We start from the raw sequence: 26,272 nt of genomic DNA on the forward strand, positions 1-26,272 counted from the left end.
CAAATTTGGATGGTTTTACAAAAATATCCCATAAACCTGCTCGGCTGGCTTCCTCTTTACAGCCAGGGCTCTTGGCAGGCTCCAGAGTGCTAAGAGCTCACGGCAGATCCACAGGATGCCCTGAAACTGGCCCATGTCCTGCTCTGATACCCTGAAAAGAGCCTGAATTTATTATTCCTTAGGTTTACCTCTTTATTTTTCCCCCACCAGAATTAATAAACCCCACCATTGTTGAGTTTTGCTTCACTGGGTGTTTTGGGTTGGTTTTTTTTGCAACCGAAACAACAGCAAAACGCAGTTTTCAATCCTCCTGGTCCATTCACGTCCGAAAAACGCAAAGCTCGGGAGGTCTGGGCTGTACTCCAGGCAGGAGGGGGTCCTCTGGCTTCCCTGTGAGCCTCATGCCATATTTTACACGTGTCCTGGAAGCTCATGATCCATGTAAAACAAGCAGTTTGAATTCAGCCCAGCCGGCGAGGGAGGCGGGAGCTGCTCCCCAGGGCAGGACACGGAGTGTGAAATCCTTCTCTGGGGAGAAACATTTGCCCCGAGACATCCACCTGCTCCTTCCCCAGGCTGGAGTGGCAGCTTGCACGGCCAGCAAAGAGGGATAAACGCACATCAAACAATCCTTCAGGGGGGTTCAGAGCCAAAGTGAGGAATTGCAGTGAAGGACAAACCCAAACCCTGGGAGCCAAGCGTTGTGTTGGCTGGCAAACACCACAGAGATGTTATTAGACAACTTTACTGCCCCATTTCAGCAGGCCCAAACAGGACAGCTTAGCTTTTGATCACACCTGAATTTCCCACAGGCCACATTGTGGCGAGATTAAATTCCAAACGGAGCACAACTGGAAAGGAGGATTTAATGTCTTTCCTGCAGGGGATGGCTGCAAAGGAATACCCAACAAAACAGCAAAGTGCACAGCAAATAGCTACAACTCACCTGATAATGGTATTTCAATAGCTGCTGCCAAACTCAATACAAAGAAAAACAGGCATATGGTGATGCCTTTTGTGCTTAATAGCATCTCCATCACTCTTCTGTAAACAAGGAGTCCAAACAGAACGAGAGATACCTTATGCTTCCGCTCACTGTCACTTCAAATCAAGCACGGGGATGTGAAAGTGGGAGTCTGGTGAGGAGAAGAAACAGCAATATTAGCCCACAATATCAACCTGGGGTAGAAAATTAAAGCAATGCATCAGGTTTGCAGCTAAATTGCACTAAATGGTCCATTTTCCTCTCGCCCCATCCCCTGGCTGCAAGAACAACCTCTATTGAAATCCTGACAAAAAACCCACATGCACAGAAGTACAGCTCTATTGTAGCACAGAAGTATCATTATTTTTTTTCTTTGCTGTTTGGCAATTAAAAGCAGGGACGGTTTAGAATACGGTGTATTTGTAATCATTCCAGTTCATAAATTTTTCTAATGAGAGTTGTGTAAGTTGGAAAGTAATGTAACAGATCTAATGAGAGAAATTTGGTACACTAATGACCTTGTTCATAAATCTCATCTGTCTTTTATCTTTCATTTATGCTCAAAGAAGGACACAGTCTCATTTAGTTCATTACTGGGAACCAGAACATGAAACCTTTGCTTTTCCCCCACAATCCCAGAACTACTCTGTGTGGGTTTTACACATTCCATTGGACACCCTTAGGTTCTGAATTACAAGGCAAAAACGTTGTGTGTGTCTGCAGAAAAGAGACAGATCCAACTCTAATGAGCATTTCAGTGAAATTCATAGAGAAATAAAGGAGAGAATTCTGATTTAGATCAAAAGTCAGGAAGGAATCCTTCCCTGTGAGGGTGGGCAGGGCTGGCACAGGGTGCCCAGAGCAGCTGTGGCTGCCCCTGGATCCCTGGCAGTGCCCAAGGCCAGGCTGGACAAGGCTTGGAGCAGCCTGGGGCAGAGGAAAGTGTCCCTGCTCATGGCAGGAGTGGAAGAAGATGATTTTTAAGTCCCTTTCCAACCCAAACCACTCTGGGATTCTGGGATTCTGCACATGCGTGTGCACAGAGGATCCCAGTCACCATCCACGGTACCTGAGTGAATTATCAACCAGCACAAGCTGTGTTTACCTGTGCACCCTCCAACAGTGCCAAGGGACATCAGCCTCAGGAGAACTTAGAACCTCAGCTGTCAGGACAACTTTGAAAGAACGATTTTGCAGACAAGGTCACCAGGCAGCCCAGCCATGGGCAGCTCTGCTCCAGGGCAGCCAGCCCACAAAGCTGCTCCAGGGCAATCCCCTGCCCAGCTGAGCCTGCCTCACACACGGCTCTCGGATCTTTGCACATCCCAGCCCCTTAATCCGGGGATCAGGAAAGCAATCCCGGCCTCACAGGAGCAGTTGGCATGGTGGGGACAGCAGGAGGTGGCACTGTGGTGGCTGTGCCTGCCCAGCACAGCTGGAGCAGAGGCAGAGCTCAGCCACACACCCTCCAGTCCATGGGGCTTTTCTCCTCGTGGCTGCTTTTCCCTACAAACAGAGGGAAATATCCCTTTTCCCCAGCACATTCCCTCTGACCTGAGCACAGCTTGTGCTGCCTGTCCTCCCTCCAGGACGGGTTCTGCTCACCAGCCCACAAAAACTTCCTCCAAGTTCACATCCCTGGGACCAAAATCCCCGGCTGAGCATTGAAACTGGCCAACGAGGGGCAAGCGACAGACACTGTAATCACATAAGCCTCGTTTGTTTAGAAATGAGGCTAAAAAGCAGATGTCTTTTAAGTATCTTAGGCGCGGAGTATTTGCTGATGGAAGAAGCTGACTAATCTGCTTAGTGCCCCGCTCTGCAGAAGGGCACTGGAAGGGACAGGGGACAGCCTCAGCCGGGTGTAAATCAGCCAGAATCAGGCAACACCAGCAGTTCTGCTCGTGGCACTGGATATTCCCTCAGTCTGAGTTCTCCTGGATCTGACTTGTGAGCGCTGGAGCTTCCCAAAGCTCAGCCTGCCAAACCTTGGGCTGTGTGACAGCACAGGGGGCACGCAGCAGCCTCAGCCAGCAGCCACCTGATGGCTGCTGTCACTGCAGGATGGGGCTCTCCCCCTCCTCACCTGCCCCTGGCACACGCTCAGCCCCAGATCTGTGTCCCTGGCAGTGAACAGATGCTGTGACAGAAAACCCCCTGGATGCAGAGCTGCAATTCAGGCTCACAGAAGCCTGCCCAGCCTTGCTGCCTGCAGATGGTGGCTGGTGGCACTGAGAGCCTCCTCTCCCCCATCTGCTGACAGCTCTGGGGACACGAGCAGGCAGGTCAGGATGCCAGCCAGAGGCAGGGGAGCTGGGATTACAGGAGGTGTACAGCCTGCTAAGGTCACAGCAAGTTTTGTTCCAGATGAGTGTCACAAAGCATTGGATAAATTCAGATTAAATTCAAGAAAAAAAAAATAAATAAGAGCACAGCTCGATTCCTTAACCAAACCAATTAGCTCACACCTTATTTTTTTTTCTTATTTTTTTTTTTAATTAAGTGCCAGAGCAAAGCAGCAACGTTCCAAGTAAGCAGGATATCCTTCATCATGTGCTGCAGCCTGACTTGCCTCTGCAGGCTGCTGTAATTAGTCGGCCTGTCTAGCACCTCACTCCTGCTCCCTGGCTTGAATACTAATGCTGGGGCTGACAGCACCAGCATTTGGAAGCAGCCAGCACAGGGGGACCAGCAGTGATGGACTTGTGCACATCCAGAAGAAAATTCCACTTGGAAACCTCCCTGCAGATGTGCTGGACCTCAGCTGGTTTATTCTGAGGGGTTCCCACAAGGTGCAGTCCTGGGGTGATGTGAATTAAGCAAGAGGCTCTTTGTGGAGATATTTACCTTGTGACAACCTCCCAGTGATGCCTTCAGTTTTCTCTCCCCTGTATCCCAGGTTCTGTGGTGCCCAGGGGCAGCTCTGAGCTCACAGTCAGTGTCACTCAGCTCTGCACACAGCAGGGACACAAAACAAATCCTTCTCCTGCTGCACACCAAGGACAACTTTCAGCCCCAAAGCACAACCAAGGGTGGGCTGGAGGGAGGAACAAGAAGGATGGGACCTCACAGCCTGGAGCTGGAATGGGACAATTCAACCCCAAGGTGCAAATGGACCAAAACTGATCCAAGTGTGAGACCTGGTGACTGTTTGTCCATTTTGTGACCATTTTGGGTCCCCCTTGGGTGTAGCCCTGGCCAGGCTCTTGTCCTGCCCAAGGCGGATCCTGGAGGCCTTTGAATAAATCCCTACTTTATTCTCCAGCTGTGTCCAGTCTCTGTTCCAGCTCAGCCTTCCCAAGGCATCACCAGCAAGACAAGCCTCCTGCTCCTATGCCTGTTATCCCTGATGGAGTAGCAGAGGCAATTTCCTGGCTGTGACAGCAATTATGAGACGCCAACACTTCATACACATCTCCCCTGATGTGTCCCACTCACTGCTCTCTCCTCTGTGCCCTGCTGTGGGCAGTGCTGGTGCTCAGCAGGAACATCAGGAGAGGCACATCCTCCCTGCAGAGACCTGGGCCAAGCTCTTCACCTTTTCAAGGTGACATTTAGGCACGGCTGCCAAGCTTTAGGTGTTTAGGATGCTTTTCACTCCTTTGGCTGTCCCACCAAGCCTCAGGTGAAACTGCAGAGATCCTGATTAAACCCCTCTCACTTCCAGCATCCAAAATACCCCAAAAGCCCCTTCCTTAATGAGCGATATCCCCAGACAGCCCATCCATCCATCCTGGCTCCAGGCACAGCCACGCACCCAAACTTCAGGCAGCACAATCCCTGTCTCCAACGATGATTAAACTCCAAACCCAAACTCCTCAACCTGTGCCAGTTCCCAGCAAATGAACAGTTTTGCTGCCCAAGTAATTTGGAGGAATGACTGAGGGAGCTGTGCAGGCACTTGGCAGCCGTGGGCAGGTTTTGGGCTCGCTGCTGCCAAAGCTCAGCTCTGTCCTTGGGGAAGGAGAGTGCCAGGGACCCTCTTGCAAAATCCTGACCTTGGAAAAAACCCTGCTCTCTGAGCTGGGTCAGGCCCAGAGCCCTCCTTTGCACAGAATTACAGGATGAATTGGGTTGGACTGGGCCTTTAAAATCATCAATTCCCACCCCTGCCATGGGCAGGGACACCTCCCACTGTCCCAGGTGCTCCAACCCCAGTGTCCAGCCTGGCCTTGGGCACTGCCAGGGATCCAGGGGCAGCCCCAGCTGCTCTGGGCACCCTGTGCCAGGGCTGCCCACCCTGCCAGGGAACAATTCCTGCCCAATATCCATCCCTCTGGCAGTGGGATGCCATTCCCTGAGTCCTGGCACTCCCTGTCCAAAGTCCCTCTCCAGCCTTCCTGTGACCCCCCTTTCAGGTACTGGAAAAAATGCATAAGGTCTCCCCCAAGCCTTCTCTTCTCCTTTTTCCCAGGAATCCCACATCCTCCTTTGTTCTCACGTGGATTCCCTGCAGCACCACTTGCACCAGGGATGGGGACACCAGATTGCCCAAGAAAACCTTTCTTCTGCTCAACAAATGAACATGGATTGCCACGAAAAATGGTACATTTGCAACCCCTCCTCTCCCTTCCTTCCTTCTCCCTCCTCCTTCTCTTTCTATCTTTCTATTTGCTTTTCTCTGCCTCAGGCTTAAGTCAAGTAATTTGAATTCACTGCAAATACTTATCTGTAGTTCCTTACCTGCGATTCATTATTTACTGTGCTGTTCAGTTAATAGTAAATACTGATTGCTCTAAGGACAGCTCATTTGTTTGTTTAATGAGCTGCCTTTAACTTACACTGAGCAAATCTTTCAAACTATCACTATTTCCAAGGAGCAATGGAGTTCCAGAATCTTTTATTATATCCCCTTGCAACCAGGAGGATGCCATAAAAATATTGGACAACCAAACAAGAAAAAAAGATTGAATTTCCATTTATCTCATCAACCTAGTGAACAATCTTCCCTGCATGTAATTACTGCATTAAAATTGCCCATAAATAGTAGCAGGATGACAGCCAAAATTCCCAGATTACTGGTCTGCCACTTCCAGGAGGAATTATAATGCACTACTAAATATGGCATCAACCTCAGCTCTTTGGTTCCCTCTTCAAATATTCCTTGTTTAAGTCCTGTACAGCACAAATCTTGAGGAAAGTAATGGATCCCCACAGATTAACACTGGTGCATCCCTTGGCTGAGCTTTTCATTAGCTAGAACCAGGTTTAATTTCTCAGTGACATGGATGTTACAGGACTGGTAAATATTTGTAATTAGAAATTCCAGCCTCCCACATGGCCCCAGTCAAGGAACACCAGGGAAAAATCTCTCAGAAAAAAAAAAAAAAATAGAAGTTTGGTTGTTTAATGATTCCACATGGAATTGTTCATGTAGGAAAAGATGAGTTCAGTGGTACAGAGTTACAGACACTGCAAAACCTTCTAGTAAGGGGGGCATGGAAAATTCACCAGGTAAGGAAATGTGCTCCAAAGTGTTCCCAGAGCAGCTCCCAGAAGCAGGAGAGCAGCCCTGGGTGCTCACAGAATGGATCCATCACCTCTGAGCCTTTCTACACCTCCAGGAGCTCCCTCCTTCACCAACTAGCTGGGAAAGGTGGAGATTTCTGCTGCATTTCAGCTGTAAATGTACTGCTCCAGCACCAGTTATAGATCTCTTTTTTTCCCTGAAAACCCCTCAATGTGCAGAGTCCCTGAAGAGTTTGGGAAAGAGAGGGAATATTCATAAGGACCCCGTTTTAGTTCAGGTGTCAATGTTACCCACTGCTTTTCCCCTTAAAGCCTTTTGACATCCCAGTGTCAGTACCAGGGAGAGGATAACCTTCACTTGACTCTTCCCCAGTCAACTATTTCGGGATGTTTTCAGTTCTTAAAAAAGCAGCCCATGATGCATATGCTGGAGGTGATTAAAATAATCACCCAAATCAGAAAAAGCTGCTCTTCCTTCCGTGGCAAAGTATTTCCAAAACACACTGCAGCACACAACAGGCACGGAGATATTTTTGTTTCAGATGCAATCCCACTCTCAGGAGGTTCAGTGAGAGAAGCCCATGCATTATTTATCTTGCCAAGGACTGCATGAACATTATCGGACAGCACAGCTCAAGGAAAAGTTCTCAGTGTAGTTACACAACTTCAGCATTATCTCACAAAATTTATGTGTTTCAACTATGACTGTGACTTTTGCGCCTTCTCAATTTTGTAATCCATCAGTCTTGCAGTTCCCAAACTGAAAAATCACTCTAAAAATGAAATGAATATAGCTCAAAAAGAAAAATAAGAGGCTGTAGCATGATGCAGCAGTAAAACGTTCAATTCAGTAAAGAGGACATTAGAATTCATTGCCCTGGGCCAAAGTTTTGAGGGATAAATCAGGAATTTGGGAGCCCAGCTTGGCAGGCCCTGGCTGTCTGGGAGAGCAGGGCAGGGTGACAGATGGTGCTGTGACCCATGGCTCAGTTTGATGCCTGTGCTGACCCTGTGGAAACTCAGAAAAAGCACCAATACTCCCTGACATCCATTCTCACCAATACTCCCTGACCTGCTCCCAGCTGTTCCCAACAACTCCTGAAGTGCAATCCCCTCAAGTCTCACCGTATCACACCCTACGCTCTGAAAGGCTTTAAATGCCAGCAATAGATGATTTCTCCTGCTCATCTCTCTGCCCACACCATGGCCCAGCACCTGGGAGAGCTGATTTAATTTGGTTTGTCCATCTGGCAGCAAAGCACTGGGTACAAGGACCACATCTCTTAAAGCTCTGCAGGGCTTTCACACGCACACAGGGATGGAAAGCTGAAGAAATGGTGTTTTTTTTAACCTGTAAAACCACTCAGCAGCCCAGGTTTGCCAGCCTCATCAGACCTGCTCTGCTGGAACCTCCAAATGCCTCTGAGCAGCACTTGCAATAAAGACTCCCAAGAAAATCCAGGGTGGAAATCAATACCTGCTTCAGCCTCTTCACGGCCAAAGGAATAAATGTGGACTGTGGATGGGCCATCGCTGGTGATGGATATCCCATTAAACTTTAGTGATGACATTATTGACATTATATCCCCGTAAATTGAGATAACCAGCCACTCCTTCCAGCAGGGGCACACAAACCTGAGTGCCCTGCAGCCAAATTCCCCCCTCTGTTCTTAAATATGTGAGTAAACACCAACATCTGCAGTGATGTGAAAAGAGAACAGCAGGGAAATGGGACACCAGGTGACCCCACAGTGGCCCTGGCTCCAAGGGAGAACAGAAACCCTCCATCCTCCTGCAGCTGGGCAGATCTGACCCAACCTCTGCTCTTTAATACCAACGGGCCTCTCCTCCAGAAATTTAAGGAGCAGCTGCTTTAACAGAGATCTGTCCTCTAAATAACTCCAGCTAAATAAAGGGAAAAGAGAGTGCAGGGGAAAGCTCCAAGGGCTTGTGCTGTAATTGCAGAAATGGGTTTCATTTTTGCGTTTTTGGTGTCCTCAGTAGCCACGAGCTCCTTCTGTGCCTGTCTGGAAAACCAGGATGCTTCGAGCTCTGGGAGTTCTACAGAGAGGAGAGTGTCAGGAAAGCCATTTAAGTACCTTTTTCTTTTTTCTTAATTGCTTCCCTGCCCATCATCACTGCACATAAAACTGCTCCTTCTTCAGTTCATTTCTGGACTGGGATTAACTGGGCAGCAGCTCTGAGCACTGGGAGCACTGGGCCATTACAGACAAGTGACAGACAAGTTTAGGTCTCTAGACACAATCTTTGCTTGAGTAGGAATTAATCCATAATTTTACATTCGTCTCCTTTAAGCCTTCTCCCAGTTCTACTGTGGCACCAACCTCTCTTCCAGAGGAAAATCTGGATTTAATGCAGTGTACTCGAGGTTTATGTACCACATCCTGCAGCACAAATTGCTTGTGGAGATGATGTGCAGGCTCCTGAGAAAGCCACAAGTATTTAATTAGCAAGTTTCTAAGGTATTTAGAGTGGAATTAAAAGCACCAGGCTGGAATTTCAGGCTGTATTCCTTCACTGCACTGTAAAGTGTACTTTGCATAATTCCTGTACGAGTCACCACCGAATCAGGGCCTGGCTTTTCCACGTGCACATTTACAGATGTAAGAGCAGCCTAATCCCCTCAGTGTGTCTGATTTACCCCCTTCACCTGAAGATCTGGCCACACACCATTCCTTTTTCAACCAATAAAAACCACAGAAGCTATTCCAGCACGAGGAGATAACGCCGCAGCAGAGGAATGTCACGACCTACAAACACACAGTGACCATCACCCTCCTCGCTGGTCACCAACCAGAGCTGAGCTGTGCAGACACACCTGAAAGCACAGCCTGTTAAAAATTCCAGTGTTGCTGTCTGAGGATTTTGCCATTCTGCATTTCCTTGAGACGCTGCAAGTCCCGAACGAGTTTAACGCGTCTCTGGCCGAAGCTGGTTCTATATTAATTGAAATTTTCAACAGCCATCAGCATTTCAGCTCATAGGTCAAGCGTGAAGCAGAGAGCAGCAGGTGGGGTGGGTGATGGGGCAGCCAGGCACAAAGGGAAGGAAAAGGAAAGGCAGGAAAGTAAAGCAGGCTGCAGTTTGTGCTCAGATGTGACTGCCAACGACAGCCTCTGCCAACAGGGGTGATGCAAATTCTCCAAAATTTCAACACCGATTTGCAAAGGTGCCTGCTCCTCCTGTACGCTCACCCAGCCTCTTTCAAAACACATAATCATGGGAGAAACGGCGAGCTTTCCCCTGTTAATACGAACCAACGTGAGTTACAGTAAAGCCAACTCCTCCTTGAAGCAGCCCTGCCTCACCTTGAGAGGCTCTCCTGGAGCCCAGCACATGGCACAGCCACTCTGAGCCACCCCAGCCCCTGCCTGGAGCACATCCCTGGCACACACAGAGCCAGGAGAGCTCTGCTGACTGGCAAACGTGGGCAGGGATGTGCCAGGCACAGCTCTGGCAAGCCTCAGGCTCATGAGATTGTTCAGTCAGCAGAAAGCTCAGGGAGGAGAGCACAAAACACACTCCAAAGGCACAGCCAAGGGGATCCTGCCACGGGAGGAACTCTCTCAGGTAGTAAAGGAGGGGGAAAATTTACACACCCGGGCTCTGATGGATCCATCCCAGTGCCAGGAAAATCACCTGGCAGTGGCAGAAACCATGAGGGCACTGAGGGCTGCACTTGGTGGTTCTCACAGCCTGGGTTTGTGTCTGCTGGAGTGCTCCCCGTGCTGGTAATGAGGTGACAACATGAACAGAGGGAAAGGGGATTTAACTGTAAATGAATTACCTCTCTAAACAGCAGGAAACAGCCATTGTTCCCACTCAATCCATTAAGGAACATCTTTTCCTGCTGCATCCCAGGCACGTGAACTCACTGAGGAGGTACAACACTGGCAATACTGTCAGACATCAAAAACCCTAAATCTGAGCTCCCTGCTTCATCTGTGCCGGGAAAAAATGCACATTCACAGACCTTCTCTGCCTCAGGGTCTTGGGACAAGCTTCTCTGCCTCAAGAGATGCTCAGTGTATCCCCAAGAGAGAAAAATCCTGCTGGGCTTCACACACAAAACCTTAAACCCCGAGAAAAGCTGACCCTAAAACTGCAGGAAACCTCCTCTCTCAGTTTTGCCCTGCACCTCAGCACAGTGGCAGTGAAAGTCACTGGGACAGTGTGTTCCTCATTTAACCTGCAGCCAGTGACTCGTGACCACGGAGAGTTTCACTCTGAGCTCCCTGTAAAAACAGAGATCAGCTCTTCCAGCTTCCTGGAGGATCTCCCCACACCTGCTTTTCCTGAGAAGTCAAGGCTTCTCATTAAGCTTCCAGCATTCTCATTAAGCTTCTCATTAAGCTTCCAGCATTTTCTACGCTGCCAGAGATATGAGGAATTACTTAGAAAATAATAATAACAAAAAAAAAATCAAGTGAAATGTAGTGATTTCACACAGACACTGCAGGGAAGAGTTGAAGGGTACAAGTGGAACACCATCCACATCACCCTGAAATCCTGATGTGCCCTGGACAGGCAGCAGCATCTCTCAGTTTGGGAATGTTGGTCTGGTTCTGCAGGAGGATCCAGTGGGACTTACAGATTCCCCAAGGCAGTATCCCCACTGATTTATAACTGTAATTATTGTGAATATATAATTATGGCAATAATTGTAGGATTTGGCCCAATTTGTGCATTAGGAATCCGAGTACCTGAGCAAACAGGATGGCATTAGAGATGCATGGATTCATTGATTCATTAATTCATCCTGATTCTGCATTTCCAACTTTCCCTGTTTTCACCTGGAACCTGTAACAATTTCCTTTTTCCATGGAGAACTTCACAGCTCAATAAACCCCCCAATAAACCTAAATAAAAACACACATCCAGCAGCCCAGCCCACCCAGGGGAGACACTCTTGTTTCACCTGGGTTTTTTAGGAGCTCATTTTTACAGACTCATGAGGAAGATGGGACAAATTTTTGTCAGGATCTCCAGGGAGGAACGAGCTCAGAATCATACCAGGAGAGCCTCAGACATCCTCCTGAGTAGCATAATGCTGCAATTTATCTGGTCATCATTTTGTTTCTATCACTTCTGTTAATGGAAATGGGCTTTTTGGCAAAGCTTTCAGGGAAATCAAGTTGTTGGTAAGGTGAGGATTATTTCTGAGCACAGCAGCAATTTTCTGCACTTGCTCCAGTGGTTTTACCATTGTAAGGGAAAAGCAGCATTCAAAACACTCCAAACCCCAATGATTTTCTAGCTGCAACAGCTACTTTTCTCCATTAATACCATTTTTTTTTTCCAAGGCACTAAATCAAAACATCCACCAACCCCCACTGAAGACAGCTGGCTGACAATATATTGAATATATCTGCTGTAGCTGTGAAAGAAAGGGAAGAGAACTCTGTAATTCTGCCTCTCCCTCCTCAGGATCCACATCCATCCTCCCTTTCAGCAGTGGCAGGATGCAGAGGAGCAGCTGGCAGCCACTGCAGTGCCTCAGGTGATCACAGGAGATGTTTCATCAGGCACATCACAAGCCCGGGGTGGATTTTTAAGGCACGGTTGATCTTTAGAGGGACAATTTGTCTCCAGCCAGGTGGCTGAGCAGAAAACAACCAGGAAGCAACACAAGCAGCAAAACTGTTCCAACAGCCTGAAAACCTTGGGAAAAAATATCATTGCTAGGAAAAATGTGATTGCTTGGAAAAATATGATTTAGCTGTTTACCTGGTACCCAGGGGGAATAGTTTTGAAGGAAATTGGGCAAAACTCCGTCTATTCCTCAGCTCCTGCGGGATTGATCAAGCATCTCCCAAGGCCACACAAGAAGGTGTAGAAACAACCCCGAGGAAGTGCCCACTAAGGGCAATTTAGGTGCCTGCTTTTCCTTTATTTTTTGGGTTTTGCTTTCCATGGCAACAGCAAAATCCACTCACTTAAATCCCGCCACAGAATGTGAAATCTTTGTTTCAAAAGCTGGAGCTGCTGCTGGCTCCCCACGCTGTGACTTACTGAGCACAAACCCACCACGATCTTCCCCCAGTTTTGGGGAAAAAAAAAACCTTCACTCCATCTTGCTGGAAATTAAAGTCAATAAAATCAAATTAGAAGTATACAGCCAGCAAATATCAGGAGTGGAAAGTTCTGCCTGAACAATTAAATGATAAAATGATGTAAAGGAGAAGCTTCATGTTGAATGTCAAACAGGCAGAAGCAGGATTTCAGTGCCCATTCCATCCACAACACCAAAGTCACCAAGGAACAAGGGCGGCTTCTGCTCCCCAGCCCACCTGCAGAAGTGTTGCTCTAATCAGTGATTTATTTGCACCGTGGGAGAAGTGCTTTCCATGCCACAAAAACTGCATCATAGACCAGATCCAGAGCTTCTACAGCATCACACAGTGCTCTGCCTTCTTAAAAAAAAACAAAAAAACAAAAAAACAAAAACAAACAAACAAACAAAAACCAAACAATAAAACAAACTACAACAAATTAAAGAAGAAATTGTCAATACTTTTGATCAAATTGTTTATATCTCATTTGTGTCACATCATGGATAAACTTAATGCCCTTTAATTATTATCTCACAAAAAGATCAGCCAGAAAGTGGCTAAAAAACCCTAAAACCTGACTGAGGAGTCAGTCATGCACAAGGCCTTCCCTACACTTGTCTCTCAAATATTTCTGACTTAACTTCTGCTCCTTCCCGCTTCGCTGCAGCCCAGAGCCTGGAAATGTCCCCAGAGCAGGGAAGAGAGTCATGGATTTGCTCCTGATGGATCTGAGCCTTTCAAAGAGCTCTCCTGACACAGACCATGCATGGACACCTCACATTCCTTTATCCTGCCCAGCCCAGCTGGTTGGTCAAAAAAAACATTCATTTATCATGGAACTGAACTGCAGCTGGGATGCTCTGAGATACTCCCTGAAAAAATGGGACTGGGTTATTATAAATAACATTTCACGTTAAATAAATGGTGTGAAGCCTTTCGAAGTCCAGTCACGACGTGGCAGATGCAGAAGGTGCAGAGGGAACTCACCAGGAGTCTGCAGAATTAATATCAATTAATATTAAATGCAGAAAACTCCCTGGCACGAGGGCACAAGGCCAGCCCTGCTGCAGCAGAGACACTCAGCTACCTCTCCTTTAGTCAGGGAAAGTTCTGTGAAGCTAAAAAAGAGCCCATTCTGTGCCCACCAAACTCTGTTTTATTCTGTGTGGCAGAAAAGCCTTGCCCATGAGACCCTGTACACCTCAAATCCAGGCAGCAGTGATTTCCTGACACTCTCCTCTCTGCAGAATTCCCAGAGCTCAAAGCATCCTGGTTTTCCAGACAGGCACAGAAGGAGCTCATGGCTACTGAAGACACCAAAAATGCAAAATTGAACCCTAATTTCTGCAATTACAGCACAAACCCTTGGAGTTTTCTTCCCCTGCACTCTCCTTTCTCCTTTATTTAGCTGGAGTTATTTAGAGGACAGATCTCTGTTTAAGCAGCTGCTGCCACAACTAGTTGGCCCAAGCAGCTTTTTTTAATTAAATATTTGCTGCTGTGAGAGTTTTCTCTCCCCTCCCTGCTCTCCTTGTGGACAACATTTGTTCTTGCAAAGATTAGAGGAATCAGCCTCTGCCTTTGCCTGTGAGGCCTCCTGTACTCCAAACCCCTGCAAGGGTGTGAAATCCTCACAAAAATTAATTTTTATGATAGGCATCGTGACATTTTCCTATCAAGGGCAACCATCAACAATAAGGAAAAGAAATAAAGCTGGCTGGGATTTAATAATGATTATTAAATGATGTCATTTACATAATTAGACCTCGGTACTAACTACGGCATACCTCGTTTGTGGCACAGTAAATTGGCAGAGCACTTCATAAAGAGATTTTTTGGGTTTTTTTCTTCCCTTCTCTCCTACCAATTACAGAGGAGCAGATCAGGTCAATGATACCACAACTCACAGTAAGCAGGTTTACACACAGGCAGGAAATGGAGCTGAGTTTCATGACGTGAATGAGAGAATTCTTGAGAAATACAGATTTCAAACAGGTTTCCTACACATTTGTTGCTCTCAGAATTTCCTCCCAGTCAGCAGCCAGGTCCAGCAATGCCTCTGGGATGTTTTATGGTATTTCCCAACCAGGATCAGGGAAGCCTTGGGTTCCCTCTGCCACTGGTGTGCACAGAACCATTCCCTCTGTCCCTCCCAGCAGGAACAGCATTAAAGGCTTGACCCGATGCCAGTAAAGGCTTGATTGTTTGGGGGAAAGCTCCAACTGATGTTTCATAAAGCAGATGTGTCTTGACTCATTTTTTACCTGGTCCAGGTGTGACTGAGAGTCTCACTTATTTCCATACAGGAAACAGCAGAGCCAAGTGAGTGTGAAAAAAAAAACCAAAAAAACCCCAAACACTTCATTTGAGCCAGTTGGACACTGGAGGTAGGAGAGGGGAACAAAAGAATGGAATAGTTTTGGAGCAAAGCTGTTCCAACAGCTGGCACAGACACTTGGGGTCTCCCTCCATACAGGAATGAGGGAGCAGCAAGGGATGAGCTCCCTGGGAGGGTGGGCAGCCCTGGCACAGGGTGCCCAGAGCAGCTGTGGCTGCCCCTGGATCCCTGGCAGTGCCCAAGGCCAGGCTGGACAGGATTTGGAGCTCCCTGGGACAGTGGGAGGTGTCCCTGGATGGCAGGGGTGGATGAGCTTTTAATCCTTTCCAACCCCCAAACCACTCCATGATTCCATGAGGCTGAAGGGATGAAAGTGCTGAGGAGCAGCAGCACAGAGCAGCACAGGGTTTGGAATGTGGAATGGAGGTGGAGAGAGGGAAGTTTCAGGGAAAAGGAGGCAGCAAGAGCAGCACAGGGTTTGGAGTGTGGAATGGAGGTGGGGATAGGAGGTTTCAGGGAAAAGGAGGCAGCAGGAGGAGCACATAAGGAACAGGGAGCAGGCAGCAAACGAGGCTGGTGCAGCAGCAGCAGGCTGGGGTGGGAAGGAGGCTGAGGTCTCACAGCAGCTGCTGCTGCACGTCCATGAGAGAAGAGGGAACAGATTCTGGGAGAGGGATGGTTCTGGCAAAATCCTGGAATGCAGGGAGCAGGGAGCAGTGCTGGGCAGAGACAGGCAGCACGGGGACCTGGGAGAATTTGTGAGGCTGGAACAGCAACTCACTGGGGAAGAAACGAAAGAGAGCCTGAGTCTCAAAGCCCTGAGCAGGGAACTGGGGACTCTGCAATGGCATCTGGGGATCACAGAGCAAAGCAGCAAAATCTGCTGATTGAGAGCATTTCAAACCTGCCTGAACTCCCCTGGCTGCAGCCACAGCGGGGATTTATTTCAAAAAGAAATACCAGTATCATAGCACCAAGCGATTTTTAAAAATATATATAAATAAGATATATTAAGGCAGACAAGACTGTACAAACTATTCACGGCCACAGGAGGATTTAGTCCTCACTCACTCCAGTCTACACCAGGGTGTATCCTCTGAGGACAGCACAGATGCTCCTGACTGACATCAGCTTCACTGACAAAGAAGAAACAAAAATCTGATCCTCTGTTTCCATGGGAAACCTGTCAAATTCCACTCATGCACCACAACACCTCGCTGCCTTTCCAGTGACAGGAGCAACTGGTGAAGAAAAACAGGGCTGGAGCCACTCTCTGCTACCTTATCTCAGCAAAACCTTTCTTGGGGGGAGGATTTAATAATATAAATCATATTAATAATATGATTTACATGTTTATGAAGATCACCAAAGAACTGCAATGCTGTGTGCTGTGTGTGGAACAGAAAACAACAGAAAACAGCAGAATTCCTGTTCCCTCTGCTTCCCCCAGCTCCATTCTCCACAAACCAAGGTCATTGGCACTCTCCTGGGCACCAGGCAAGTAAATCCAAGCTGACAACACACACAGTTCCTTCAGATCAGTGCAGGAATCAGGGGAGCCCGAGAGCTGTTTTAAAATGCCTCTTACATTATGGAGCGGCCAGAAAATTAAAAAATAAAGAGTGAAATCTCCAGGTTGGCTTCCACCCCCAAGAGACCTGTCCAAAATCCAAGCACTGTCAGGCTGAAGTCACCAAAACAAAGACAAGATTTCTCCTTTGGAGGTAACGCCTTCAGCAGCTCCTAATCCAGGTACAAGTGAAGTTTCTGTCTCCTAATTTTGTCTGCTTTCTTCAGCAACAACAGCATTTCTAATTTTGTAACTTCACCTTTACTGGAGTGAAAGTTGTTTCCATTCTCAACTTGTCTAATGCTTAAATGGGCTCACAGAAGCTTGTTGGGCACGAGGGATGCCACTTTCACACTCAAAGAAATCAGTGTTTTCAACAAATCCTTTAAGCCTCTCCACTCCAGGACAAGTTTGGGCATCCCAAGCGTCTGGGAGCGGCTCTCACTGCAAAATCAGCTCCAGGGCTGCTGGAAGGAATCTGCAGGTGAGGAGAAACCCTCCCAGGAGCTGGATGGTGTCTCTAGCATCACTTCTCCCTATCCAAAGGGACAATCCAGCAGGGAACGCCCAGACTGGCGCAAAGTGTGGGTCATGTGTTGTCAGAGCTGGTGGAGAAGCGTTGGCAGGGAGGTTTGGAGTGCCCATCCCTGGCGGTGTCACCTGGATGTGGCACTCCGAGCCCAGGGCTGGGGACAGGGTGGGGATGGGGCACTGGGTGATCCTGGAGGGCTTTTCCAAGCTCAGTGATCCTGTGGCTGCTGTGCAGATGACAATGGTGTTGCAGGATGTGTCCCAGAGCCTCCCCCAGCACCTGCTGGTGACCCCTACACCCCGAAACATTAATCTGAAATACATCCCTGCACTCTGGGGCTGACCTGTGGCATTGAAAAGCCCCTGAGCAGCAGCAATTCAGCCACAAACAGTGAAAGGGTGGCTTTAATTTTTCCTTGGAAATCTGGCACTTCCTCTGTCCCATGGCCACAGCGATCATCTGTCACCTGCAAGGAGAGACAACCCCACCCTGACCCCAAAGCCAGCCCAGCTCCCCTACAGGTGACAGAGCCAGGATCCCACAAACCACCCACTCCAACAGGTCTGCCTGGGATATGTTTCACTAATCCTGAACCACAAAAAGGCTTCAAATATTTGTCAGTCAGATATTTGCTGCTCCCCGCAGCCCCTGCAGCCGTGCTGGGAGGATTGTCACTGAGATCACCAGCGCTGCCAACGTGCTGAGGAGAATTAAACCCCAGCCGTGGAAACAATAGCTATTACAAAGCGTGTAACCAGCAGGAGATGCGATGAATGGTTGCGATTCCAAGGCGTAGAAAGCATTTTTAAAAATGCCTTCAGTCTCATCCATACTTCTTTAATATTTTGCTGCCCTAACAGTGGCGTTTTATAGCCAGGGCTGTAATTCCAGCGAGGGGCAAACTTGTGCAGTATAATGTCAAGCTATGCGGTGGAGTCAAGGAAACATTTGTAGTGATGATGTGCCCAGGAGATTTCATCACCTGGCAGAATTAACAAGCAGCTCAGTGGATTACACATCACTCCACCTGCAGAGCTCGGCTCCATCTCCTGCAGCCCCGCCAGGACGTGTCAGAGCATAGAGCAAACCTGTCAGCCTCTTGTTGTTGTGCGCTCACACCAGCCTCACCTCCCTGAGCTGCTTTGGGGAGGTTTGGAGCACAGTTCTCTCTGCAGAGAAAACACGGCCCCATCCAGCAAGAAGAGGCAGTTTGCTCACACCTTGTGATTTGGGCTAGAATCCATTTCCACTTTGGCTTCTCCACGGAGCAGCATCCAAAGGGATGAGCTGGATGTAGTGGGGAGCAGCCCTGATAGCACACGGGTGTCTGGGAGCACTGCAATGCTCCCCAGGGCTCAGGAGAGGCAGGCTGCAGCATCCAAAGGATGAGCTGGATGGATGTAGTGGGGAGCAGCCCTGATTGCACACGGGTGTCTGGGAGCACTGCGATGCTCCCCAGGGCTCAGGAGAGGCAGGTTGCCTGTGGAGCAGCGTGCCCAGCCGGCAGCAGAGAGGTTCTTGCTGCACACATATGTTCCCAAAGCTCTGCACGAAGCTCCTTCAGCGCCCTGACAATCATCCTGATGGAGCAGAAGTCAAAAGCTGCTGCCTCTGCTGTTGGCAACTCCAGGAATGAGAACGGCACCCGAGATTTCCAAGGGAGAAAATGCAGATTGCTTTTAGATCTCTCTTTCTAGGCTCCCCCAGCCATGCCAGGGTTACCAGGCAGAGTGATTACAAACATGCGCCTCGATTAGGAATTTGAGCACAGCAATAAATTGCCCAAGCAGCTGCTGCACTCCGGCTCGCAGATGAGTGCCCTTTAGCGTTTGCTAAAGTGATTTCCTACAAAATCCCTGCCATTTGTCAGGCCACTACCTGGAAAGTGGAATACGCTCACAGGACCCGCAGGTTCATCACTGGCTAATTCTGTTTTCTGAACAGCACCAAACGAAAAGGAGACAATGCTCAGACATCGACTCCTTTCAGGTCTTACATCAGTTTTAAGACAGTGGTTATTGCCTTCCACAGAGAATCACAGAAGGGTTTGGGTCGGGATGGACCTTAAAATCCATCTCGTCTGACCCCCAGCCTGAGCAGGGACACCTTCCACTGTCCCAGCCCCATCCAGCCTGGCCTTGGACACTTCAGGGATCCACGGGCAGCCACAGCTTCTCTTGAAACCCTGTGCCAGGGCCTCCCTAGGAAGGATTTTTCCTAATGTCCCATCTAAACCTACTCTCTTTCCGTCTGAAGTCATTCCCTCCTGTCCTGTCCCTCTCCAGCTCTCAGAGCCCATACAGGCACTGAAAGGCACAATCAGCTCATCCCAAAGCCTTCTCCAGGCTGAGCAATCCCAATCCCAATCAGCTCATCCCAAAGCCTTCTCCAGGCTGAGCAATCCCAATCCCAATCAGCTCATCCCAAAGCCTTCTCCAGGCTGAGCAATCCCAATCCCAATCAGCTCATCCCAAAGCCTTCTCCAGGCTGAGCAATCCCAATCCCAATCAGCTCATCCCAAAGCCTTCTCCAGGCTGAGCAATCCCAATCCCAATCAGCTCATCCCAAAGCCTTCTCCAGGCTGAGCAATCCCAATCCTAATTGGCTCATCCCAAAGCCTCCTCCAGGTTGAGCAATCCCAATCAGCTCATCCCAACGCCTTCTCCAGGTTGAGCAATCCCAATCCCAATCAGCTCATCCCAAAGCCTCCTCCAGGCTGAGCAATCCCAATCCCAGTTAGCTCATCCCAAAGCCTTCTCCAGGTTGAGCAATCCCAATCCCAATCCCAATCCCAATCAGCTCATCCCAAAGCCTCCTCCAGGCTGAGCAATCCCAATTCTCTCAGCCTTTCCCCAAGCAGAGCTGCTCCATCCCTCAGCTGAACGTCCCAGCCTTGGGGTTCTCCTCCAGAACATCCCCAGCCTTGGCCTTGCACCCTCTGACCTCTACAGGGGACAGGAGCCAAAGACAGAGACGCATCCAGAGAGGTGAACACGCTGTACCAACAGCCAGCTCCTTTCTGACACAGGGATTGTTTATTTGTTCCCTTCCCCTGGCAAATTTAACCCTGCCTGCAGTTTGCCTGGTGGCAGGAGCGACGTGCTGGAAGCACACCTCGGAACAGAGTCACCCTCAGCATTCCAGCTTTGTTTTCCTTCCCTAAACGACTCATGTATATCGTGCATTCTAGAATACCACAGCCATCTGCCAAAAGGTGTTCAAACCATCCACATGCTGCAGCAGACTCTATTAATATGTATTAAAAATCACATTACAGTTGACACGAGCCATTTCTGTACACGCATATGAAAAATACGACTATTATGTTTAAAACTTTCAACTAATCATGCATCGCTGGTTTTCTCCCCCTGAGTTTATAATTTAAATCTTTAAATGTTTCATAGCAGCCTCATCAAGGCGAGATTTCTGATGGAGCCGAGACAGCCCATTAGAGTAACAACCAGAAAAGCAAAAAAGAAAACAAATAGGAACCTGGTTTTGGAGGGGGGAAAAAAAGAGAAATTATTTATAGATGGCAATAAAGTAATAATAATTAAGAAATAATGTGCATCTGCTTCCTTCATTGTTTCCTGTGATATTGGTCACGGTGCAGGGATGGGGTGTGACATAAATCTGTCCAAAAGGACATCGATGGCCAGCAGACAGAGCAGCTGTGACAGATGACATGCCCAGAACAGACAACCAGAGGTGACTTTGTACAAACCAGCACAGGGGCAGCCCTGCTAAACGCCGTCTGAACATCAGACCCCATCCATGTCCCCAGCCCAGCTCTGCCTCCTGCAGAGGAAACATCCCCTGATTTCTATTTCACTCACCAATTTCAGGGGGTTTCACTCGGCACAGGTTATTTAAAACCCTGGGACTCCGCGGGCTGAAAGCTCTGAGCAGCTGAAGCCCAAAGTCCCCAATCCCTGCAGGACAGAGTCCTCCAGGCATCTGACGTGATGGGGACCAACATTCCCAGGGATGTGGATGCTCTGCTCACATTAATAACACCACAAATCTGCAAACCCAATCTCCGGGGGTAATTAGAAAATGCCAGAGCGGGTTTTGGGTTTTCTTTTTGTGGTTTGTGTAATTCCCCTGAAGAATTTAAGAGGCAGACCTTAAGTGGAAGCCTTTATTAGGCTCGCCGAGCTTTTCCCCACCTGAATTAGCTTTTGTGAATGTTAATCATGGTCATTACACGGTTTATTGTCTGTCAAACACTCGCCTCCATTACCACACATCCCTCCCCAACCAAAAAAAACCCACAAATTAAAATCAAATTAAATCAAGATTAAAACAGGTCAGGAGAGAAAACAAGGAACACAAACCTGAGTGCCATTTCATTAAGATTTTTTTCCAGAGATTCAGATCCCTTCCCCCTTTGCTACACTCCTCATTTCCAAACTATTTCAACCACCTTTTCCTATAAATGCCTTGAAGAGCAGCTCTCCAAGGAGGAGTGCAGTGCTCCTCTCCATGAGCTGGATAAAAACCTCTGGATTCTCTCCTGAGTCCAAATTTTTATCCCAGCCCTTCTTGCAGAGCCACTGACTAAAGCATCAACTACTGGAATCCAAAGTGCTGCCAATAAATTATTGCACTTAGAGTTGAAAGGTGAACTGGGGAAGGAGAGGAGCACAACAGAAACAGATTTTTCTAAGGAGTTGGAAAACCTTTGAGTTTCAAGACTGGAATCTATGAATTGCTACAAATTTTTGAGGTTACAATTATCTGGAAAAGCCATGCGTGTACAAATCCAGAATCTAAGATTAAGATGCTCCCCCTTTTTTACTCCTTAGTCCAGGAGTAGTATAGTTTATGCTCTGCTTCCTTTGGTGACCTGGTACCTATTAATTTTTCCAAAATTTTTCATTGCCCTTAGCAAAAAATCCAGTCCAGTGAGGAATTGTGACATCTACACTCAGGTTTGATGAATAAAACACATAACAAAACCCCAATCCTCCAGGGTTTTTTTGCAGTGTTAGTTGAAGCAATTTACAGAACTGAAATGCTGTAAGAAAACTAATTTCAAGTGAACGTGCGCTGAAGAACCTTTGGAGAGAAATAGCTGGAATAATCAGGAGCCATCACTATAAATTCATCTTTCAGCTATTCCGTTCCTACACCTGAAGGACCAACTTCATGCAGGTTTGTTTTTCTTTCCTTTGAGATTTCAGGTGTCACAGGCACAAACAGCCAGAGCAGCTGGAAAAATATTCCATGTACTGCCAAGGATCAGCACCAAAGGCACCTGAGACTGGCCTGGACACCCCAAAATCTCCTGGGGTCACTGCCAAGGACAGGCTCTGCTGCTGGCCTGTCACCTGAGGCAGAAACATAAAAGCAACATCCTCTGAATACTCCAAAAAACAAACCCTAAAAACCTAAAAATTCCCCAAACAAACAACAACAAAAAACTCAAAACAAAATAGCAAAAAAAAAAAAAAAAAAAAGAAAAAGGGGGGGGGGGGCAAAAAAGGCAAAAAAAGGGTAAAAAAACCTCCAAAACAAAAAAGCCAAACTAAAACAAACAAAACACCAACCAACCAAAAAGAACCACCAAAAGCAAGCCCCAAGTCCTTTAAAATGTATTTAATTGCAGATATTGATGTTCTTTTTCCTAATGATTGTAAAAATGGAGACAACACATTGGAAATACATTTTGAACCTCTTCTGAACCACAAAACACCAGCTGATGTTCAAGTGGGTTTCAGACCCATTGTGACAAAGGAGCAGAATTTCTCCCCAGCCCCCTCCAGACAGACAGGTAATGCTGTGATTCATCTTCATCTATCAGAGTAATATTTAAATATTAAAAACGCTCATTGCAAGTACATCTCAATTATTAACACTTGATTATCTATTAATTGATTGTATTATTTTTTCATCAAGTGCTGGGGTTTGTCCCTAGGATTGGTGCTATTCCTGCTTCTCCCTACACTCTGAATTCACCTGTGTTTCTCCAGGTTGGAAGCACAGCACCCAGGAGTGAGAAATCAGAATTTGTGTCAAGAATTTGGACTCCTGTAGAAGTTTGGGGTGGTTTTTTTTAGTTTTGGTTTTGTTGTTTTGTTTTGGGTTTTTGTATGAAATGAAAATATTCTTCATTCTATCACTTGTTCAACCTCTAATTTTTATTTTTTTTTACTACTCACAGCCAAACTCCAGCCCAGCAGAGAACAGCCATCACCTCCCCAGGTGTCTGCTGCACTGCAGGCCTGCCTTGGCACAGATCTAACAGTTTGCTTTCAAGTTAAGCTTTAAGTTAAATCGTTTTGCAAAATATTTAATCACACAGAAAGCAGAATGTGAACTTTCTTCCAGGGGAGATCATGTCTCTGATAAAGAATTTTCTTTAACTTGCCTGTGAGGAACTTTGGACTTGAAAATGCCCAGAGCCATAGGACACAACTTCCATACAAGAATCTGTAATAATAGGGCAATGTACACAAAACTCATAATTCATGCTTACACTTGATAAATAAAACCAAATTTTACGCCTTTTCCCCATCTTAAAAAAAAACCCTTTCCAATACAGGTTTTCAAATTGCTGCTTATTTCCCTCAGCAGCACTAAGGGCACACCCTCAGGGAGTTACACAACTGGGAACTGTGGTTTTCAGAGTGAACTAAGCTCTGGGTAAGGGCAAGACACAAATATTTCACACACAGCTATAGAGATTCTGCTCCTGTTCTGGGGAAATTGCCACAGAAATGCAGATGGCATTTTTCTGGAGAAGACTTGGCATTAAAGGACAGCGGGCAGTCAACATTTGAACACACTCAGAAACAAACAGGATTATTTCCAAGAGCATGTGGAGACAGCACAAGGGGGATGGATTCAAACTGAGAAGAGCAGCGCTAGATTAGATATAGGGAAAATATTCTTTACTCAGAGTGTGGGGAGGTCCTGAGGGTGCCCAGAGCAGCTGGGGCTGCCCCTGGATCCTTGGAAATGTCCAAGGCCAGGCTGGACATTGGGTTTGGAGCACCTGGGACAGTGGGAGGTGTCCCTGCCATGGCAGGGGTGGCACTGGGTGGGATTTAATGTGTCTTCCAAGCCAAGCCATGCCATGGTTCTGTGACACTGACACAGTGACACTGACACCAACAGTGACACTGGCACAGTGACACTGACACAAATGGTGATACTGACACAGTGATACTGATACAAACAGTGACACTGGCACAGTGACATGACACCAACAGTGACATTGACACAAACGGTGACACTGACACAAGCAGTGACACTGACACCAACATTGACACTGACACAGTGACACTGACACAAATGGTGATAGTGACACAGTGATACTGATACAAACAGTGACACTGGCACAGTGACATGACACCAACAGTGACGTTGACACAGTGACACTGACACCAACATTGACACTGACACAGTGACACTGACACAAACAGTGACACTGACACAAATGGTGACAATGACACCAACAGTGACATTGACACAGTGACACTGACATAAACAGTGACACTGACACAGTGACATTGACACCAACAGTGACACTGACACAGTGACAGACAAGTGACCTGGATTTAGGGAAGAGTGAGCCCAGAGCCAAAGCTCAGTCTGCAGTCAGACACAGCTCAGGATTCATCCCAGATGATGATCCCAAATCCCAGATCCCAGATCCCAGATCCCAGATCCCAGATCCCACCCACCAGTGACAGCCCCAGCAGCTGCTGAGCCCTGGAAGGAGCCCCAGGCAAAGCCCTTCACACTCAGGAGCTAAAAGGGTACAAGTGGAGAGCAGGGAGAAGAGATTTGGAGCTCCAGCACATCAAAGGCTTAGTGACATTGAAGTAATAAGAAATAATGAATATTTAACTCCCAGTTCGTATTAGAAAACCTATTAATGTTTTATTTTGTCCTCCATAACGAAACAAGAAATTGGGCCAGTGGTTCTTCATGATATCTGTGGTGCACGAGGAGAAGTGCTGGGCCAAGGACGAGGCAGGAGTGGGCAGCTGAGGGCCACGGCAGCCTGGGCTGGGGCTCTGGCAGCCTCAGACACAAATCATTTCCCTGCACTCCGGGAAAACTTTGTGATGGTGGAACAGGAGCTCAGGGCACGATGATGTGGATTGCAAATCTCAAATCTGACCCTGCCCCTGCAGCCCTTCCCTTTCCCAAATCCCTGTGGGGTCTTTAATTAAGGAGCTGGTCTTGGGCAGGAGGCAGGAATTCGAATTCCAGTTTTGGCAGAGTTTATATAAATGGGTAACCAGACCTTGGGACACACCTGAGTGTCAGAGAACACTTCTGCCAGCCGAGGTTTGGGCTTCCCTGCTCTAACTCTCTCATTTAGGACATCCAGGGCAGGGCAGATGTGCTTTGCATATCCTATTACTGATCAGAGCATTCAGCCACAGGAGCCTCTGGAGAGCACATTATCAAAGATTAGGGACTAATTTGACCAAAGGCTTCCCTGGAGAGCAGCATTGCTCCAGTGCAGGAGACACAACTGCTGCTCATCCCAAGGGTCATGGATGAGTAGGGAAAAGGTTAAAGCTTCTTGCTTTGGGTTCTTTCCAGTTTAAACCAGCCCCTAATCCCTAATAATTTAATTTATTTGCATTCATGGACCAGGGAGTCAATACTTGTGTTAGCTTATCGCACAAAATAATTTGAAATATTTCTTCTAAATCTGGTTCAATTTCATTTCTTAATGCTAAAGCACCTTTATTTCAGGAGATACCAGGAGCCTAATTAATATTTCATGCTTATTACTTAGGCTCAGCCTCACAATAATCAGCTCCTAAACCCAGCTGCCACAGGACTCTGTATTTCACCTTTTGGTATCTGCAGAGGACCTCTGATTTGCAATGAATTCACATCGAGCTGATTTGTTTCTATTCTCATACCTGACCCCTTCTCGTTAATTCAAGGACAAAAATCAGAGTTTTGTTGTCTCTGCAGTTGGGGTGTTTATTTCCTCTCCTCCTTCTCACGTTATTCCTCTGCTCTTTTTGCCTACAAGGCACAAAGTGCTGAGTGATCTCCAGACACAGAGTTCCTGAATTTAACCTAAATTAAGCCCCACGTCCAATTTTGATAACAAATCCCTGCAATGTAAGTGTGCACACTTGGTAAATACGGCATGATTGTAATTACAAAGCTAAAAATCATAACATGGAAGTGTTGATTAATGCTTCAAAGCAGATTTCCCAGCATTCTGCACATGAAATCCATCTGATTCATCCTATATGTGATTGCTCTGTTTGGCCTCAGGCTAAAAATATTAAATTTTTCAAACTGTTTCTTCCCACTATAA

General features: G+C 47.3%; 1 protein-coding gene and 1 long non-coding RNA gene across 3 annotated transcripts in view; both read right to left on the minus strand.

Moving 5' to 3' along the window:
* CHL1 (cell adhesion molecule L1 like) overlaps positions 1-1,131 on the minus strand; it is a 53,039-nt gene extending 51,908 nt beyond the window's left edge. For both annotated transcript variants that reach the window (XM_066327164.1, XM_066327165.1), the window contains exon 1: positions 947-1,131. In XM_066327164.1, the coding sequence (XP_066183261.1) occupies positions 947-1,037 (91 nt within the window). In that variant the 5' untranslated portion in view covers positions 1,038-1,131. The remainder of the gene's footprint in view (positions 1-946) is intronic.
* LOC136366154 (uncharacterized) overlaps positions 1-26,272 on the minus strand; it is a 232,092-nt gene that overhangs the window by 74,146 nt on the left and 131,674 nt on the right. The gene's annotated exons all lie outside the window — the stretch shown is intronic.

The sequence above is a fragment of the Sylvia atricapilla genome, chromosome 11 (assembly GCF_009819655.1).
Source record: "Sylvia atricapilla isolate bSylAtr1 chromosome 11, bSylAtr1.pri, whole genome shotgun sequence".
Lineage (NCBI taxonomy): Eukaryota > Metazoa > Chordata > Aves > Passeriformes > Sylviidae > Sylvia > Sylvia atricapilla.